The sequence below is a fragment of the Ochlerotatus camptorhynchus genome, unplaced genomic scaffold (genome assembly GCF_037179485.1).
Source record: "Ochlerotatus camptorhynchus isolate MF236.1 unplaced genomic scaffold, CSIRO-AGI_Acam_v1.1 ptg000176l, whole genome shotgun sequence".
NCBI classification, from domain to species: Eukaryota; Metazoa; Arthropoda; class Insecta; order Diptera; family Culicidae; genus Ochlerotatus; species Ochlerotatus camptorhynchus.
Window position 1 is genome coordinate 1,391,620 of NW_027040666.1, and position 21,778 is coordinate 1,413,397.

Here is a 21,778-nt window from a genome sequence, read left to right on the forward strand (position 1 = left end):
AAACATTTTATTAAACAGCAACTGAAACTGGATTAGGTTTTAAAGCACTTAAAAAGGAAGTTTATAGGGACTTTCCATAGAAAGTACCTGCTACTTTCCGTAGCATGTTCCAAGAGCTCCCCGTAAGATGATCCTAGAACCTACTCTTGCTAGTTCCTACGGGAAGTTCTTGCAACTTCTTACGGAACATTTTCGCAACTTCCTGCAGCCAAGCTCCAAACCTCGACCGGAATACACTCCAGGTGATTGGGGATATCCTTCTGTTATTGAAGAACTTTTGTTGGTTCAGCATTTAAATACAGGAGATGCTGCCAATTAAAAATGCCTTGAACTTCCCATTCGAAAGGGCAACAAATTCCGGCTGGAAATTTCAAGAGCTTCCTGCAGAAAGTTGCAAGAACTTCCCACAGGACGTTGCATAAACTTCTCTCAGGTTCCTGTTTATAATTTAAAAAAAACCTGTGAATATTCAAAAGATTTGAATACAAATTGTTCTTACCAAAATGAATATCGGAATATAACTTTGCTGCTTGATTATTTACACTCTGCTGCTCATCGATGCTATCCGATCATGAAGTTTGACACTTCGCTCGAGAGCGAAGTGTCAAACTTCGTGCTCGGATGGCAGAGTGTAAATAAACGAGCATAAATTCCACCACAGAGGTGGTCTAACGTCGTCTAACCAGCCATACAAAAAAATGTCTAACGTTAGTCTCACGTTAGACTAACATGTTAGATCGAAAAGAGCTGTAACGTCTAACATAATGTGTCATATCAGTCTAATATTAGACGAACATTAGACTAACGTTAGACCAAATGTTAGTCTAATGGTCTAACGTGTTAGACTAACGTTAGACTCATGTTAGACTAACCTTCCGTGCTGGGATGTTTATTGTGTTACTTATGACTTTATGCAATGTTTGGCTTGAATTTGATAAAAATCTAGGCAGTAGGCAGCACTGCTCACGAAACGGACGGACATTTCTGTGGCGTAGATATAGTTTGTTGAGTCGAGGTCATAGAGCGTTTTTCCGTAATGCTGTAAAATTATAGAAAATCCTGCAAAAATAAAAATCCTTAGTGAAACATTTTTCGGTCGAATTTCAAAATTTCCATACTTTGGTGCGTGTCCTAGAATGGATTCCAAGACCAAAAACACTCAGAAGAAGCTTCAGTTGGCTCTGCGGACGGAATCGCCTGTTAGCGACGATGAAGATCAGCGTAAACGTCAAGAGTCTGTGATGAAAAATAGTGGCTACACCGTGCAGGAGATGATCGGAACCGGAGCGTTTTCCAACGTCATGGTAAATAGTGGAATAATAAGAGATTTCGTGTCTCGTATCAATAAATATATATATTTACCTAAAAGTTTTCTTTTCGTTTCTAGAAAGCATTCAGCAAAACGCATAATCAAACCGTTGCAGTGAAGGTTATTTCCAAGCAGAAAGCTAGCAAAGATGTTCTGACCAAGTTTCTCCCGCGGGAGATCGATTTGGTGACGAAACTTAAACACGTGAATTTGATCCGGTATCACGAATGCATCGAAACCACCCTGAGGTAAGGATTATTTAGACGTTGAACCGGGAAAGAAACTATTACGTTGGCATGTTACGGGGTTGGGAAATTAGCAGTATCCTTTAGCGCCAGGGTGACCCGAGAAAACGGGGAATTTGTTGGGAGAACCGTGAAAAATCTTAATCATAACTTTAGACACATTCTTGCTTTAGAAACAGCACCCCCTCCATACATGCGGTGGGTGGTATTGTCCACGCATCTATTTCTCGACTGTCCTTCAAGCAATGTAGCTGAGATAACTGTAGATATCTGGATTATAGTTGACACCTATCATGTACAAAAAATCAGCGTAATTGGTTGAAGTACAGCAGAGAAATAGCGGTGGGTGTACGATACCACCTAGCGCATAAACAGAAGGGTTACTGTACCTGCTTTTGAAAACAATGAATCAAACGTCAACTTTACGAAACTCTCAAGCGGGTGCCAAAAAGCCGCGTCAATGTTCAGCAAGAATTCATCATCGCCCATCCCAATATTTTGAACTCTCTACAACTCTCTAGTAAGAACGACAAAGAAAAAGTACAAGACTTTCCATGGTCAAACCGAGCCTGTTGGTCATCAAAAGAACCATCAGAAATGTTTCGCTGCGCGAGAATCATGCTCGAAATCTAAATTACCAAATTTCTGATTGTCATCTTAACTCAACTCTAAAGCTGATGGTTAACAGCTTGGACAAACAGCAAGCAATATGCAGCCAGTGCAGCATGGATATATCCATGGATATATGCACTTAAACAGAGACCCTGAGTTCGGTAAAAAAAATACCGTCTTAGATCGGTAATCCTAAAAATTACAGATGTTTCGGTATTTTCTCGCTCTATTGCTGAAAACTGTAAATAAAATTACCGAATTTCGGTGATTTCATTTCAATTCAACGAAAACGGTAAAAAAAATTACCGGCAGATCTGTAAATCAGCTTCATTACTGACTTCGGTGAAATATTTTACTGAAGTTTCGGTAAACAAACCGTTCCATTACCGAGTTCGGTAGTTTTCACAGCGAGAAACGTCAAATTCACCATATCGTGATTTTCGACCTTCTTAAAAAAAAAATGTAAGTGGAAACTTGTGAAAAATAAAAAGTTCAATTATGGAGGCTGTTATGGACCAGCTGCAATACCAAGATGAGCGATTCGTAGATATTTTCCGTAAGTAATGATATTTCGTTATCTAAATAAATACCCATTGTTACAGATGGCCAATGCTGTTGCTTGTTTTTTCATCAATAACCACATAAAAATGAAAGATTTTATACCGGCAAACACAATTTTTGATTGTACATATCAAAAATGTGATGCAAGATAAAAAAACTTCTATTCTTTAAAACGCCATATCATTGAAAAGCATCCACTTGAAAGCTTTGTTCCAGCCGGAAGTACCACGAAGGGAAACGATCCACTCGGGGAAACCCTTTTCATCGGTCATGAAATGCCTACTTAATGCAATGAAGCAAGTTCTACCCGTGAATCAGAGACATCATTGAATGAACTTAACAAAAATATTCATCGGAGTATTTGTATTTAATTTGTATAATTGATAAAACCCGAAAAACACATTGAAACAATATTAAAGCGAATTAAATTTAAGTCGGTAGACTTTTAAAAAAATCGGTATCTTTTTTTTCTTTTTCGGTAATTTTCATTTTCCATATCGACTTCAAAATAACAGTTCTCCGGTAAAATCAATTGCAAATCAAGCTTGTTTTTTCGGTAAACGTTACCGATCGTTCGGTAAATTTGACAGCTAATTTTGCTGATTCAGTTTACAGATTTTTCGGTAATGTTCTCGATTACCGAACACATTACCGACCGTTCAGCTGTTGAGAATTCGGTAAATGAATTACCGAAGTCGGTAATTTTTTCTAAGTGTACACACTTAGATTATTTAATCGAAATCTGTGAAATTTTACCGAAATCTCAACAGCTGAACGTTCGGTAAAAAGTTCGGTGATTTTTCACAGATTTCCTGTAATTTTTCACAGGTATTCGGTGAAAAATTACAGGAAATCTGTGAAAAATCACCGAACTGTTTACCGAACGTTCAGCTGTTGAGATTTCGGTAAAATTTCACAGATTTCAGTGAAATAATCTTAGTGTGTATACAGTGTATACAGTTGGTGATTTTTAGTATGGCGCCGGGTGGAGAAGTACAAGAATATTTTAGTGTGCCGGTTCAAAATGAACAGCTTCGAATGCTAGGGGGCGTCACATAAAAGCGAATTAATCTACGAAAAATTTCGCATCCAAATCCATCTGCATGTCTCGCGCTCCATTTATAACAATTGCCATTGCGATTAGGCCGAAGTAGTTCTCTACCCTATTGCAACAAAATACAAGCAACTTATGCAACGTATCAACTAGAGTCCCATTAAAAAAGGTCAACATTCCAACTCGTGTATTTAGGTGATATAACCACTCTCTGAATGTTTCATCATTTTTTTTACGTAACAGGGGGATTTGGTTGAAATGTTCATATTCAAAAGCGAATATCTCAATAAAGCTAACTGAATTCATGATGCAGTTTGCAGCAAAGTTTTTACTCATTGTTTGAACTACAAGTTTTGAAAATCTGAATAAAATCGAAAATAAGGAAACCTTTTTATGATCGAAAGAGTGTAGGGGTGTCATTTTGGAATGTATTTTATCCAAATTCCCCATACAAAATCAAACTAAATGCGCCAGCTCATCTTACAACCATAGAGCATAGTTTTCTCACCTAAAGGAACAAATATAGAGGTTGGCAGCGTTGGAAAAGATCGCGATATTTCACGAAGTTCACCAAGGGAAAAGTTCGCGAGTCATAGTGAGTTTTGGTGAACTTTTCCAACACTGGAGGTTGGCCCGTGAAAAATTAGAACTTTTATTTTTGTGGGCCGTTATCCGCGGACACCATCTAACCTGGCCAAGTTTGACATCTGGATATAGTTTTTTGCCCATCGACATCCAATAATAACTTATTCTCGACTGTCATCTGTTTCACCTTCATTTATGATATTCCATACTAGCATTATTTTTATGAGGGAACCACTTAAAGCTAAAGCCCTACAGTAAAAGTATGGACGTCTGTCAAAAGTTGTTCCAATCGAACCGTCAAAATGCATCGCTTTGCTCGATTGGAACAGCTTTTTTCAGTTTTGTGGTGACAGTCGTCCATACTTTTACTGTAGGGCTTTACTTAAAGCAGCGCGTCATGGATCATGATTTTTTAAACGTTTGTATTGGACTGTCATCCGGCTGATTTAGGGGTGGCGCAAAATCGTCATGAAATTTCAGTTTTCGGATTGGTTTTTTTTATGCCAAGGCTGTGTTTCATTTGGTGAATTTTCACTTAAATTTAACAAATGGAAATTTTTCAAATAATCCTGCTATTCCGCCAAACTTATTTCTGACCGACAAGGAATCAATTTTGACAAACACCTTCTCGAAAATCGGCCAATCAACAGCAGAGGGATTTTCGAACATTTTAATTTATTGGTAAAGTGCTAGGGGAAGGACAGCTCCAAGTATCAGTATCAATACCGATGGTGGAAATATTAAATTTTTTAATATGTGTGATATTTGCGAATCTTATACTTAGTCTGACAGTTGTTTTTTGTTTGTTTTTGACTATTTTGGTTTTAAGTGTACATTTGACATTCGTTTAATCAAAAATGTATTCCACACGAGAGGCAAGTCATTCCTTTGTGATCTTGCTGGCCACCGCGCCACTAAAATCCACTCATTGTTTTCATAAATTCGGCATTTTTTGGTAGCTATTCTCAGTGCACATAATCGGCCATTCCCAGGGATTAATTTCCACGAATCGTCTGTGAACCAATGTGCTGTTCTCCGATGGAACTTGAATCGATTGACAACGCCGCCCCTGTTAACGGAATTGAGTGATGGTTCCGTGGTTGTATTACGCTCGATTCGCCATGAGCATGCAACTTAGAGAGATTTGTTGCTGGGGGAACGTCCAGTACCGTTTTTATCATGAAAAGCCGAAGTCGAAATCGATCAGAGCTATCGAAAACGAAAATCTAGGCAACAATTATGACAAACAGAAAGCTGCAGTAAACATAAACAACAACGGTGCAACGTCATTGAGTGTATGCGTTAAAGTTACACTGTTATTTTTTTTTTACTTTGAAGCTTTCCGCTTGACAGTTAATATAATTAATATTTATACTAAAAATTATAATAACTACCAATTTGAGCAATTTTTACATCAAATATTACTTCAGATCTAGTTGTACTTCCCCTAGGTAAAGTGTCATATTTGACTTAAAATTCACCAAATGGAACACAGCCAAAATGACCAAAAAATGCATAACACGTCGAGATCTCGCATTTTTTTTGTCAAAAATTACTTTCTGGGACTAAACATTTTTTTTGTAGTGGGAGGCTAGGTATGGAACATTTAAGAATATGGTCCTAAAACTTTTCACAACTATTTCCAAACTACTTGTATATTATTTTAAATCACCTCGAGCATCTAATACGTGATACTTCAATATGGTGGTTCACATTTTTTTCATTAGAATGTTCTTGTTAAAATGTGAAGGTTCAAAATACACGCATAAATCATAAGTTTAAACTGAATGCATCTCCAGAAAGTGAAATATGCACCGTCCATGAGTGTGGTGCCTTGTCCAGACTGCAGAGCTATAACATGTTATAATAATTATCGCCAAGAAAAAGCTCATCAAGATAGGTTTATAACATGTTTTAACTCCCCAGGCTGGCCAGTGTTTAACACTGATGCGTTATGGACATCCAGTTCAAGAATACGCTTTGAAATACTTCCATAGGGCGTTTTTATTTTTAATTGGGTAGTTACTTGTAATAAGTACAAGCAAAAATCGTGCAAATATTTTTGTTTTTAGCAATATTAATGCACAGCTACTATTTGCACATAGCATATAATCATCACTTGGCATTCAACACGTCATGTTTTTTTTACTAGGGCTGTAGAAATAACTGTCATAATATTAACTTTCAGTACTCGTGCCAAAAGAGATGAACTAGCCTTAGGCTAAAAATCCTATAATAAAGATTAAAAAAATACTCGTGCCAACTTTTGTTACACGAGCACTCCGGCGTTGTACAAAATACAACAATATGTTATTTCCACCTGGCGGTCAAGTTTTAAAACCTATAAAATAAAGTACTCGTTTATGAATCCTCAAAAAAATCCTGGAAAAAAATATGTAATAAAATAATTTAAAATCTCTAGCTTAGGTCATATTTCAAGATCTCAATAAGACATGCAAAAAGTTGCAAAATCTGACGATAGAGATAAAAAAGAGACAATGCACGGTGATATTCAAAATTCTGATTTGGTCACTAATTTGAGCTAATAGTCATTGTCAAGGTGAATTTTGTTATCAGGTGAATCTTTGTCATTGACGAAAAAACGAAAACATGAATGAGATTTTGACGAAGTTTTTTTTTTGACTCTTCAGTACCTTTGGAATGGGTGAAGAAATTGCAGAATGTTTTTTTTTTTAGATGACACCAGATCTCGACGTCCGATGCATTTTAAAGTAATTTGGCATCATACATTTTTTTTTCGAAAACCGGTCGGAGGGTAGTTGTACCAGTTATGGCTATACTTCCTATTATGGCCTATGGAATTCCCATGTACAACATAAACTTGAACTAGTAGTAAAATTACGTTTGTTTCTGTTAATTATGATTTTACATTGTTTGAACATTTTAATTGATTAGCCTATCAGGCTCTTCATCTTTGTTTAATTTGTTATTCTAATTTACGTATTCACGTATTTCTACTAATCTACAGAATACCCCTTGGGAGGTCTTTAATGTTTGAATTGAAAACAGTGATAACCTACCTAACTACGAGTATAACTTAACCTAACGTGCTAGATCACGTATGATCTGATGAGTTGATCTCAGACAGGTGTCTGAACCTTTCCAGGATAAACACTCTCCGTTCTTCTAATGTCTGAATTCCAGCCAGGAGGTGGATCTCAGAATTTCTAGTTCGCGGGGGACTGTTTAGGATCATCCTAAGGATTGTTCTGGATCCTTTGGAGTTTGAGGTGATGGCATACCGTACTCGATTACGAGAAGGATGATTTGTTTGTAGACAGCAAGCTTATTTTTCAGGGACAGGGTAGAGCCCCTGTTGATGAGTTGATACAGGGATCTTATCAGGATGTTACACTTGGTTTTCGTTTTATCAACGTGCTCCCTGAAAATCAACTTGCTGTCTAGTGTTAAGCCGAGGTAGACCACCTCTTTCGACTATTCCACCACTGTGCCGTTCAGGCAGATCTTATTATTCTCCGACGGAACAAGTCTGGGAGATTTAGAGTATGGAAAGATGATGACCTGGGTCTTTGCCGCGTTGATACGGATCTTCCAGCTGTCGAAATATTCAGACAGGACATCCAGGCTTCTCTGAAGTTTGGCAGTCAGAGCTCCGATGACCCTACCCTTGTAGACGATGGATGTGTCATCTGCGAACAGAGACAACGATCCACAATCAGGAAGAGCCGGCATATCGGAGGTGAACAGGTTGAATAAAATGGGGCCAAGGATACTTCCTTGTGGAACCCCGGCACCGATGTTGAAAGCATCCGATGTGATGCCATTCAGAGAGACTCGGAACGTCCTGTCCGATAGATAATTATTAATTATCTTCACTAGGAAGATTGGAAGACCGTCCTGCTGCAATTTGAACACCAAGCTATCATGCAAGGCATTGTCCAACAGTTTTCCAACGTCCAATAACGCCATGGCAGATGTTTTCGACACAGACTTGTTCCGTCTGAGAATGTTTGTTACTCGAGTCAGCTGGTGGACGGTCGAACGACCTTTCCGAAAACCAAGCTGTTCCTTGAGTAACAAGTTGTTTTCTTTGGCACATGTTAGGAGCCGGTGATGGACTGCTCTTTCGAACAGTTTTGATAACCCTGATATAAGGCTGATTGGTCAATAACTTGAAGGGGAGGACGGATCCTTCCCAGGTTTCCGGATGGGTATGGCTTTAGCTGACTTCCAACACGAGGGGAAGTAGCCAAGTCGGAGGAACAGATTAAAAATCAGTGCCAGATGGTTGTAGAATGTGGAACTCAAGTGTTTGAGTTCCAAATTAAGGATGTTGTCGAAACCTGGGGCCTTCATGTTTTTAGATGATTTGATATAGGCAAACAGTTCGTCAGCCGTAATCTCGGATTCCTCGGGAAAAATATTAGGAATCTGATGGATGCGTTTTCAGCAACCTCAGCTTCGTGGGGGCGGACAATGTTTTGTCCGAGATTATGGGAGCTGTGATGGCATGGCAACCCTGCCGTGTGTAGACATAAACATCACGTGCCATTTTTTCTATTATCTTTTGTGCTCTACCTGCAATAAACTTCAGTTGAATTTGTTCTCTTTACCTAATAGGTGGTGTTTTATTTCGCTGCGCCATACACTCCAATAGGTTATGGGCCCAGTGTTAGCCATTTTGTTTTTCCGTGCGCGTTAGTACATGCCTAAAAATAAAAGCTTGGTATTTTTCGCGAGTGAGTCGGAAATTTGCTAGTGAAAATGGAGAGAACGGGCATTGTTAAGTTAAACAATGAGAACTATGATTCGTGGAAGCTCGAGGTGGAATTTCTGCTCGTTAGAGAGGGTCTATGGAAGTACGTCTCGCCGGGTGTGAAGCCGGAACTGGCGGCTAACGGTGCGAATGCGGCTGAGCTGACTGCTTGGGATGAAGCAGATCAAAAAGCGCGTGCGACTATCGGATTGTTGATGACTCGGAGTCAACACGGCCATATTCGGAACACTACAACCGCAAAGGCTGTGTGGGACAACCTGAAGAAGCAACACGAGAAGAAGACGCTGATTTCCAAGGTTCAACTTCTGAAGCGGATTTGTGACCTTCAGTACCACGAGAGAGATAATATCGTTGAGCACCTGCAGCAGTTCGAAGATTTATTTGAGAAGCTTGCGAATGCGGGAACCAAGTTAGAGAACGATTTGCAAGTGGTTCTCGTTTTCCGAAGCCTGCCTAGTTCGTTCGATGCTCTCACAACGACGCTGGAAAATCGTTCGGATGAGGAATTGACTTTGGAGCTGGTCAAAGGCAAGATTATCAACGAAGTTCTCAAGCGGAAGGAATCAACACCAGCAGATGCAGTTGTAATGAAAACGGAAGGAATAAAGAAGAACATAGTGTGCCACCATTGTAAAAAAGTGGGACATAAGAAGCGATTCTGCAGACTTCTCGCGAAGCAGAATCAAAAAGAAAACGTCCGAAGCTCCGGTGAATCCGATCGTAAAGTGGCGAGGGCGAAGTTTACTAAATCGGAAGAGGACAGTTTCTTGTTTTGCGTGAGTGCTAGTTCGGTAAACGGGTGGATTATTGATACGGGCGCGAGTTCACATATGTGCGCTAATCAAGATTATTTCCAAACGTTGGACAGACCGCGCGCGAACACTCCGAAGTCAGTTACAGTAGCTGACGGGAAGAACGCCGAAGTGAAAGGGGTCGGAAATTGCGAACTGCTGTGCTATGGTGAAGATGCGACACAGAAGAAGGTTGTGTTGAGTGAAGTATTGTACGTTCCGAATCTCGACATGAACCTTGTGTCAGTGAGCAAGTTGGTGCAGAAGAGAGCAAAAGTCACGTTCGGCGAAACGGGATGCATAGTAGCAAGCGGAGATCGAGTTGCTACAGTTGCACCTAGAAACAAGGGCCTCTACCATTTGCGAATGGTGGAACGAGCGAATGCATCGTCGGAGCAGAATTGTGTAAAACATTGTATCCACGAGTGGCACCGAAAACTGGGACACCGAGATGGCAGGCAATTCGTATCCTCGAGAGTAAGCAATTGGCAACAGGAATAAAGGTAGGTAGCGGTTCACACAATTTTACCTGTGAGCCTTGCCTGCAAAGGAAAATGGCTCGCTTCCCGTTTCCCAGAAAGGCTAAAATAAAATCCAAAAGCGTACTTGACCTGGTGCACAGTGACTTGTGTGGTCCTATGAACACAGTCACTCCAGGTGGGCATAAATATTTCTTGACGCTAATCGATGATTTCAGTCGGTACACTACGCTGTATTTCCTGCACAAGAAGTCAGAAACAGTTGACGCAATCAAGAACTTCGTGCAGTGTATGAAGACACAATTTGGAAAATCACCAAGAATTATAAGATCGGATCAAGGCAACGAGTACCGTGCTATCGAGCTGATCAAGTTTTTGAGAGAAGAAGGTATATTGCAGCAGTTTACAACTGCCTACACCCCGCAGCAGAACGGCGTCGCCGAGCGGAAAAACCGTTCGCTGGTTGAAATGGCGCGCTGCATGCTAATCGATACTGGCATGCACTATCGCTACTGGGCGGAAGCTGTCAATACGGCAAATTTCCTTCAGAATATGCTACCTACTAAATCAATCAAGTTAACGCCATTCGAAGTGTGGCACGGCAAGAAACCAGATTTCGGAAAGGTGCAAGTTTTCGGAGTGGAGGCGTATGTTTTCGTACCTAAAGAAAAGCGTACCAAACTCGATTCGAAGGCGGTGAAGATGATCTTTATCGGGTATTCATCGCAACATAAGGCGTGGCGATTCGTAGACACGAGCAATAACAAAATTGTTTTTAGTCGTGATGCAAAATTCCTTCCTCCGAGAGAAGCGAAGGGTTCGAGCAGTGGAAATCAGTTCGAAAACGACGTGTTTTTGGAGCTATCACCACTTTCATGCGTATCCGGGAATGTCGAATGCCAGCCGTATAATGCACCAGGAGGAGGAATTGTATCGGATGAAGAAGAGGAAGATTTCTTAGGATTTGAGGATGACTCGGAATCCACCACGTATGAAGATGCTCACGATAACGACGAACTTTCGGAGGAATACTACAGTGTTCGGTTCAGGAGGAGCTTAGTGAAGTTGAGGATGAGCAATCCAACGGAGAAGTGCGACGTTCTATGCGAATGAACAAGGGTGTTCCGCCGGAACGTTTTGCGGCCTGCGGTAAGTTTGTCTGTCTACAATCGAACGAGCCGCGTTACAAGGAAGCTATAACCGGTGCTGAAAGTGAGCAGTGGATGGCCGCTATAAAGGACGAGTTGAAATCGCTTCACGACAACAACACGTAGGATCTCGTCAAGCTACCACCGGGGAAGAAGCCCATAGGATGCCGGTGGATATACAAGAAAAAGCTGGATGAACAAGGAAGAATCACCAGGTACAAGGCGAGGCTAGTAGCCCAAGGCTATTCGCAAAGATTCGGCCTGGACTACGACGAGATATTCGCGCCAGTTGCAAAGCAAGTTACGCTACGCACATTGTTGACCATCGCAAGTCGTCGTGATATGGAGGTAAAACACGTAGATATTAAAACGGCTTACTTGAACAGTGACCTGGAGGAAACCGTTTTCATGAAGGTACCACCAGGCGTGGAAGGTGATGAGGTTTGTTTGCTTCGCAAGAGTTTATACGGATTGAAGCAGCCGGCCCGCATGTGGAACCGTAAGCTGGATGAGACTCTAAAGCGGATGGGGTTCAAACCTTCGGAAGCTGATCCATGCCTTTATGTTCGTTATGGGAAGAAGAAGAAGAAGAAGAAGAAGACGTATATATTGGTGTACGTCAATGATATGTTGATCAGTACGTGCAGCCAGGAGGAGTATGAAGAAATTCTGGATGTGTTGAGCAGCAAGTTTCAGTTGACAACCTTAGGAGATGTGAAAAAATTCTTGGGGATTCAAGTTACCAAATCTGAGAAAGGATTCTGTTTGAATCAGAAGATTTACATCGACAAGATGGCTGCAAGATTCGGATTGGAAGATGCTAAAGGATCGCGCATACCAATGGATCCGGGATATGTTCAGCAGAAGGAGGAGGCGGAAAGGCTACCGACTAATGATAAATATCAGAGTCTTGTTGGCGGTCTGCTTTATCTATCCGTCAATACACGACCCGACATTGGAATCACCGCTTCAATACTTGGACGCTGCGTCAGCAAACCAACGATTACAGACTGGACAGAAGCAAAAAGGACTCTACGCTATCTGAAAGCAACTAGTGGTCTGCAACTGGAACTGGGAGGTAAAGTTGGAGGACTGGAAGGTTATGCCGATGCCGACTGGGCCGGAAACGTTGCTGACAGGAAGTCAAACTCTGGATACCTGTTTCGCCTTGGTGGTGGTCTTACATCGTGGTGCGCAAGGAAGCAGCCTTGTGTGGCACTATCTTCAACCGAGGCGGAATACATATCACTGGCCGAATGCTGCCAGGAGTTACTGTGGCTGCAGAAATTAATGCGAGATTTTGATGAACCGATGGAAAAGCCTGTATGCATCTTTGAGGACAACCAGAGTTGCATCAAGCTACTCAGCCAACCCAGCGGAAAACGTTCGAAACACGTAGATACTAAATTCCATTTTGTAAAGGACCTTTTCGAACACAATCAAATTGATGTTACCTACTGTTCATCCGAAGATATGCTTGCGGATATCCTGACCAAGCCGTTAAATCGTGTAAAGTTGGAGATGCTGCGAGAAAGGATTGGTCTTCGATCAGCTCGTGATGAGGAGGAGTGATGGCATGGCAACCCTGCCGTGTGTAGACATAAACATCACGTGCCATTTTTTGTATTATCTTTTGTGCTCTACCTGCAATAAACTTCAGTTGAATTTGTTCTCTTTACCTAATCGGTGGTGTTTTATTTCGCTGCGCCATACACTCCAATAAGCTGACGAAGTGTTGACCTATCGTGGCAGCCTTCTCTTCAGGAGTTATCAGATGAATCACTGAGTCGCCGGGATTATCCAGTGGGGTCAGTGGTGGAATGGGTCTTGGCTTATTTTTAAGGATTTTGATTAGTTTCCAAAAGGGTTTTGCACAATCTAGGAGAGAGCGGATCCCAGAGCCAGAACGCTGGTATTGCTTTCGAATAGAGTATTGCTCACCTGTCTGGACACTGGCACGTGTTGTTCCCTGGCCCGGAATATCGCCTCCTCGATGGAACGCAGACACCGGTCAACGTCTTCAGGCGTCTCCGGAAGGACAGTGGAGTCGACACTGTTGGAACTGATCCCAGCTGACGCGATGGTTGCTGCGTCGGGGAGCTTGGAATCGGTTGACGGATGAGCCCACATCGGCCACCACCGGATAGTGGTCCGAACTCAGCTCGTGGTGGGTCACAGGTTGCGAGATGTTGTCTCCCATGTTGCTGACGAAGAAGTCGATGGTGGAGTGTACGCCAGACCGGCTCAAGCGGGTGGTAGAGTCCGGCGCTATTATGGTGTAGTGAGCCTCTTGCAGGTCGTCGTTCAGGATTGTGTCGTTTTGGTTGCGTCGACTGTTGTCCCAAGTCTGGTGTTTGGCGTTCAGGTCGCCAGCGATGATGAACTTCTCACGGCGTCGAGTTAGCCTGATGATGTCTCTCCGCAGATCTGCTGCCGACCCGTCCCTGATCTGATGGTGACTTGTTTGGGACAGTAGGCCGTAATGATGGTTATAGGGCAGACAGGAGTGGAGACTTTCAGACCCACCGCTTCGATCATATTCAGCTGGAAACTCGGTAGCAGCCGACCGCCAATATTTCTCCTTAATGCGATAGCCAGTCCTCCTCCGCAGGAGCTGGTCCGGTCTAGCCTTACGAGCCGAAAATCGGGGAGGTGAACATTTAACTCCGGCTTCAAGTGTGTTTCGGTGATGACGGCGATGTCAATGCTATGTTCATTGAGGAAATCAACGATCTCAATGATTTTGTTCTTAAGCGAGCAAGCGTTCCATTATTTTGATGACTTCACGGTCCATACTTTTGCACGAGGGGTATAACTTCACGAAGCTGTTCAGGTAGTGTCTTGGTGGTGCGCAAGATTATGATCACCTCAGTGACGGGGATCACTAGTTCGTCGCTTGTGAGTGGAGAATTGTCTTCTGACTCACCTGACACAGCACGGGCGTACGATAATCCCGGGGCAGTAGAGCCATGGCTCGGCTGGGCCGCAGCGGCAGTGAGGCGATTCTGAACTGAACGGTGGCTGGGACCCGCTTGATCTGATGTTGGATTCGCAACGGGGGGCGCTGGTTCAGTGGAAGCGGTGCTAGGTTCGGGACCATACGACGAGTCGGAAGTACTAGAAACGTGTACATGTTGACAATAGGAGCACGATTATTGCGGTGTCGACCAGGTTGGTTCCTCGTGGAAGCTTGTTGTCGGATTTGGATGAAGGGCGCTCGCTTGGGACATCTCCTATCGCTGCCCAGATGGTTGGAATCACAGTTCACGCACTTAGGTTCAGCTTCTCCTTTCTTCTGGCAGGGGGTAGTATTGTGAGCCCCAGCACATTTGCCACAACTAGCCTTCATGTGGCAATTCTTCGTACCGTGCCCAAATGCCAGACAATTAGTGCACTGTGTCACGTCACGGTGCCGAGGGCGATACTGCTCCCACTAAATCACGATGTTGAACAGCGCGCGAATCTGCCGCAGAGCAGCCACACTGGTAGAGTCCTTATTGAAGTGCACTCGCAATGGGAAAATGTTGATTGGTTGCAGATGAAGGTGCTCCAATTCCGCTTTAATCTCCGCAACAGGAAGATTTGGAAGACAACGGATCACCATTTTCAGTGGTTTACTCCCAGGGACGTCATGAGTGTACCGGTTCAGCTGAAGAAAAGTGCCAACAGCGTTGTAATCCGCCAGCGTCGAGCACAAGATTTTGATCCCCGTGCTGCACAGCTTGAAGAGCGGATGGATTTGATTTTTAGCCAGCTCATTCCTGAGCAACGCGAGTTCCTTCGTCGTGGTGAACAGTGGGGGCACTTTTTTCTGTTTCTCAACTGGATCTATATCTGCTTCTTCGGGGAGTGCCGAGAACGGATTACTCTGAAGCAATCTTTCCGTGTGGTTGCTGGCATCAGCTTTCTTGCAAGGCCTTTTCGGTGGGTGCACGACGTTAGGCATACGGTCGTTAGGCATACGGACGTTAGGCATACGGACGTTAGGCATAATGTACGATAGGCATAATGGACGTTGGGCATAAAGGACGTTAGGCATAATGGACGTTAGGCATAATGGACGTTAGGCATAATCTACCGGATGAATTCCAGAAGGATGATAATGGAGACCGTCTATTGATTGCTGACTTCGGTGACAATAATGAAAGAGCCTTAATTTTTGGAACTCATGAACGACGTCTTGGACAGGCAAAGTATTGGGTTACAGATGGTACGTTTGCCACAGTTCCTTGTTTGTTTCGGCAACTCGTCACTGTTCATGGCAAGGTTGCAAAGACTCATTTCAGCTAAAATAATGTTTTTCGGAATAATAAAACCAAAAGATGGTATGATGGCATGTTTTACTTGTAACTTACAAGAAGAGGTTACAAAGTATGCGTTGGAAACATAAAACCTGTAAATTTTGCTTTCTACGAGTCACAATCAGCGATTTGCTGATCGCTGAGTGAGTGAGTGAGTGAGTTTGTGAAAAATCGCTGATTTTGACTCTCATGAAGTGAAATAAACAGGTTTAATATGTCAAACACATTCTTTGCAACCTCTTCTTGTATCCTACCAATTCAAAATTTTATCATGGCATCTAATTATTTCATAATTTAGAAAAACATTGTTTTAGCTGAAATGAGTCTTTGCTACCTTGGTTCATGGAAGTATCGCTCCCTCACATCAGCAGACGGTTCCGCTAGTTTTCATTCTGATGACAACAAAATCAGAATCGTTGTATCGAAAAGTATGGCAGGAAATCCTGGAAGCAGCAGCTATGTTTTTTTGTTATTGAATGAAAAACCACAGAATTAACCATTCTTGATTTCATGAGCTGTTCTTTGGCATCATATTTTATTCAACCTTGGCTGTTTTTTTGTTATTGAATGAAAAATCACAGAATTCACCATTCTTTGTTTCATGAGCTGTTCTTTGAGGAAAACCTTTTCTTCTTTGACTTTTGCAATATGTGTGTAAGAATATATTACAACAAGTGTGTGATTTTTTTATTTCTAGATGCGATTGATTTCAAGATATAGTTCAAAACTAAGCTGCGTTTTCATTGTAAGATTACTTAACCACTATCGCTACTAATCATGGATCTAAGTAAATATGTAGATACGTCACTTATGATATGATAAATAATGGATTCCAAACTGTGCTTATTAAATAAACTATGTTTGTTTAACTTGTATGATTTTTTATTCAACGCTAAGCCTAATTTAAGCATTGTTTACAGGTTTACAGGTTAAGCAGGTTTCTAGAGTTGCACAGCAGCAAGGTATTTTATGCCTAACGTCCATTATGCCTAACGTATATTATGCCTAACGTCCATTATGCCTAATGACTTTATGCCTAACGTCCATTATGCCTAACGTCCGTATGTATAACGTATGATCAGTGCTGAAAAAAAATAACTAAAATTCATCAAAGTTCACTATGGATGAAACATTCATTTCATAATGAATGCTGGTGATTTTTTCAACCCTGCTGATGACTGTCTTATTTGAATGGAAAGGAAATCAAGGTCAATTAGTCGTCGAAGTTATGGTTTTATGTTATTCAGTGTCATGGGACTTGGGGTTATATCGTATACTGAGAAACGGCGTACCTAATCCTTTATTATATCTTATGTTGTCCATTTACAGATATTACATCGTGATGCAGTATGCTGAAAAAGGTTCCTTGCTGCAACTCATACGCAAAGAAAAATATCTAGCAGAAGAGCGAGCCAGATCATATTTCAGTCAACTTCTCAACGCCGTGGAATACATCCACAGTATGGGAGTCGTTCATCGTGACATCAAGTGTGAGAACATTGTCTTCGATGGAAGCTTTACGCTTAAGTTGATTGACTTTGGGTTTGCCAGAGGAAACATGCAATCAGTTGCGGTCGGTTCTAAAATGAAGCCAGTCCTATCGAAGACCTTTTGCGGTAGCCATGCGTATGCCAGTCCGGAAATACTGAAATCCATTCCATATCAGCCGCAGCTATCCGACATTTGGGCAGCTGGGGTAGTGCTCTACACAATGGTCTTTGGTCAACTGCCTTTTGCCAATGTAAATAATGTTAATTTTCTTATCAAGGTAAGTTTCAATCGAATTGGTAGTACATTGACTGCCCTGTGCGGCATAACGGTCCCATTAGCATTGGACATTTTGGACATTGGAATCAATTGTTAAGTACCATCACTTTACAATTTATACGAAAAGTTTCCTACTTTGTTTAGAAAATTTCCAAAACTATGTTGTCCCATCCATAAAAGCCCAAGGACAAAAAAATCTTCAACTGCGTTTTTCTCAGCTTGGTGTTTTAACGAATGGGACAACTATGCTGAAAAGGGCATATGTATGATTTTGATTTTTTTCCATTGTAGCAAGTATCTGCCGGACCCACCTTCCCGAAGGACCGTTGTGTCAGTGATGAGTGCAAGTATTTGATTAAACAAATTATGCGGCCTGCAGATGTACGCGTGTCAATTGAGGAAATGCGCAGTTTGCCTTGGCTGACCGAAAATGACTCAGGCTACGACGAATCAAGCCAGGAGAAAAGAATGAAGCTTGATCCTGCTAGTGGAGGGATTACTGCGGTGACCAATAACAACAAACGTTACGATCCTACTCTCGCTGGCAACCTTGATAAGAAGAACAACAATAATGATAATTCTAGCGGCAATAACAGCAACAACAACAGCAATCTTCATACATCATTGCGTGTATTGAAGCGAAAAAGGGCAGTGCCGAAATAAGTTTTGCCATTTGTTTTTTTTTTGTTTTTATTACGAAATAACGATATTTCGATTTTTGATCACTTGAGTTCCAAAATTGAGAGTAAACTCTGGTTTTACATTTTCCAAATGCAAATACCATATATCATTTTCATCATAAAAGATGAATTAAAGATTACATGGTATGGGTCTTTTTGCTATATAGATATTTCGATTAATCGTTCGAATCAAATCATTCCATCCGGTGATCAGGAATTGCAGGACAAACATAGACATTGCAAATACTGTTAATAAATCTGTTTTGTTATCTATTCCGAGCAGTAAAAGACATTGTTTTATAAATATGTTTGTTTTATTTATTTGGTATTACGGGAAATAAGGGGTGAAATGAAGTAATGAAATTGGGTTGTTAGCGAAATGCTTAAATAAAACAGCAAAAAAGGTTATCTTCCATTTAATTCCACTTAATTAATTTTGGTATCCATGACAGATACGTATTTCGACTACAATGTGCAGTCTTCATCAGTGTCATTCCCACTAAAGAACTTATCAAAATCTAACCCCCTTAAGTACTTATCCCTAGGTAAAAAAGTCATGGTATCACAGGTATAAAAAATGAAACTACAATGTGTTGAATCGGAACCTACCTAACTAATAAAAACCAAAGATTTAAATAAGCTAAAGGAGAAAAATCTAACGCTAACAACCCAATTTCATTACTTCATTATGATTGCTACCTAGCCTTTGGGATTTTCCTTATTAGAGAGTTGTATAGATTTTTCTCCTTTAGTTTACTTAAATCTTTGGTTTTTATTAGTTAGGTAGGTTCCGATTCAACACATTGTAGTTTGTGGCAGTTAAATAAAAAAAAAAAATCAAACAAATACTCTGATGCCAGCGCTGCGGCGAGTAGTTTGCGGAACTGATAATATTCAAATCAACCGTTAAATGCGTGAACGAAGATACACAATGAAGTGTTACGTCTGTTTGTCTGTGCTTCTAATATTTGTTTCTTTTCCAACTTTTCTAATAATATTGTTTCGGATAATGACGTATCGTAACAATTCATGCGCGTTCGAAGATGGCAAAAGTCTGTTCTAGATTGTAAATTGCAAAGAAGTTGTTCCGTATAAATAGGTGCGATCATACAAAATTCGATTTTTTTTCAGGCTGTTCAACATTAGATTTACATTTTCATGAATCGTACATACACAAACATTATGGGATCCTGATTTACTAAGAAGTTTAATTTTTTTTGCCGTAAGGCTGCAAATGAGCTAAAGCTGTTTACATCTTTATGGGTTTCCATAAAATGCAAATATCAGTGCCAACATTTCAAAGGGGCGTAATTGCTTTTGTAAACAATGACTTTAGCCGTCAATTTCTGGCGAATGAAATCTTACCTCTCCAAAATTACAATGCTAGCTGGTAGAGGAAACATTCCTCTACCCGTTGGTGTCATTATTTTTCATGAGTGAGCTTTTATTCGCGAGAAATCGACGGCTAAAGCCATTGTTTACAAATGCAATTACGCCCCTTTGAAATGTTGGCACTGATATGATTCTTTGAGCGACATTGTTAGTAGACGTTTTTGTATCACACAGACACATAATCTCTTTGGCCCGGCATAACTCTGCATATATCGCAAGGGTGGGTCGCTCAGCACACTATCCATTGCGCCAATTTTTTTTAAGAGTGCCTCCAAGTATTACGATGTGTTCTGATGGGCCGATGTGTGCCGCTATAACCTTGGTTGTGTGCCGCTGTATTAAGTTCAATTCTTATGTTTTTGATATGGCTGGCAACCAGGCGTTTGTTTTGGTTTCCACCACTGATGAACATTTGAGTGAAGTAAAGGTTTCCTCATATCGTATAACATTTGAATACAGCTTGAGGTTGTATAAAGGAAATGAGTAAAGCGTTTACATTGCGAAAATTGTTAGTTGGGATGTGACCCGATAATAGAGATGTGAACGATAAAAACGATAATATTTATTTTTAGAGATTTAAGCTCGATTATATCGGATAAAATCGATAAAATGGTTTGGGTCTAATATAAGGCAATTCATCGCACTTCAGTGTATCTTTTGGATTTTTTTTTAGTAAATCGGAGACATTCGATATTTTTTTTTTTATTTTTTTTGTTTACTACCGATATTGAAGATATAAGTGTGTGACCACAAGCCATTTTATTTTTTTTTCTAGAAAAATAAGGATGCATAGTTTTTAAGTAAACTAATTCTTTACACCCTGTAAGTTTAATTTTTTTTCTTTTATTTAACGTCGGTCTCTGTTCCGCAATCTAGTGCCAATCACCGACGGACATCGATTGCCATCCATTGACGGCAATCGAATGTGCAGGAAGGCAGCTTCCACACCTGCGTAGGATATCGCACCCATTCATTCAACACACATGGACCGGGACCAACGGCTTTACTTCCCTTCCGAAGGAAGACGTGACCAGAGATTTTTATGCCTCAGAAAAATCCCACCGACCTCGGCTGGGATTGAACCCAGACCCATTGGGGTGAGAAAGCAGTCACGCTTACCACTACACCACCGGCGCCGGCAATGTAAGTTTAATTGTAATCTGACAATATGCTGCCAATCCCGATATTAGCTGCTTACCCAATTAGCCATAGGCACGTTATTTCGCCTTTTTGGATATATACAGCTGAGCAACGTCTATCCTTTAAGTATAGCTGGTAGGCATTTGAGGTTAACCATGTCAAACGCTTTTTCGATGTCTAACGACATAACAGCTACTGGAACGCCACCATTCCATCGCTCTTGGAGTATACGCTGAACCACAAAAAGATGATCGGAGGTTGATCGCTTGGACAAAAATGCAGCTTGATGATGCCCTATATCGCCCACATATCTTTGAAGCGTTTCGAGAACCCACATCGCATAGAGTTTATAACCAGAACTAGATAAGCAAATCCGGCGATATTGTAATGTCAACGACGGGTTAGGAACTTTTGGTATCGGAATAATGAGATTATTCTTCCAAGAATTCGGAAGATTATTTTCGGTCCACATAGCTTCTAACAAATCCTTCAATTCTAGCAAAATAGTGGAATTTGCATACTTCAGGTACTCTGTGGGTATGCGATCTTGGCCACTAGCAATCCCATTTGTCATCATACTCAGGAGTCGACGTATATCTCCAAGCGTAGGGCTCGCTGGTAATGAGCGACCGTCAGTTTCGGGAATCTGCTCGGGCAATCCGTTAACATGATCTTCACGTACTGCATTCCAGCTGGTAATCGGGATTGTTGAGAAGCGCACTATACTCTTTCGTTTGCGGTGTTTTTTGAGGTACTTATGAGTACGGTTGATACGGGCTCCGTAAGGATACCTGTGAAGGTTCTTAAAGAATTCTTCGCATTTTTTCTCGTCATAATGCTGTAGTTTAAGTTTCAAGCGAGATGTAACGTCAGATAGTTTAGCGGATATTTTAACCGAAGGTTTCCACGACATCCAGAACCTATATTTGCATATCAGTGCCACCAGTTTCCAGTA

The 21,778-nt window shown here is 41.2% G+C and overlaps 1 protein-coding gene across 1 annotated transcript; it reads left to right on the forward strand.

The window, feature by feature from the left end:
- Window positions 1-967: 967 nt before the first annotated feature.
- LOC135701721 (testis-specific serine/threonine-protein kinase 3-like) lies at window positions 968-18,573 on the forward strand. Its single transcript, XM_065222584.1, has 4 exons — window positions 968-1,304; window positions 1,388-1,557; window positions 17,174-17,612; window positions 17,903-18,573. The coding sequence occupies exons 1-4, from the start codon at window positions 1,137-1,139 to the stop codon at window positions 18,272-18,274; spliced, it is 1,149 nt and encodes a 382-aa protein (XP_065078656.1). The 5' UTR covers window positions 968-1,136; the 3' UTR covers window positions 18,275-18,573.
- The last annotated feature ends 3,205 nt before the right edge of the window (window positions 18,574-21,778 follow it).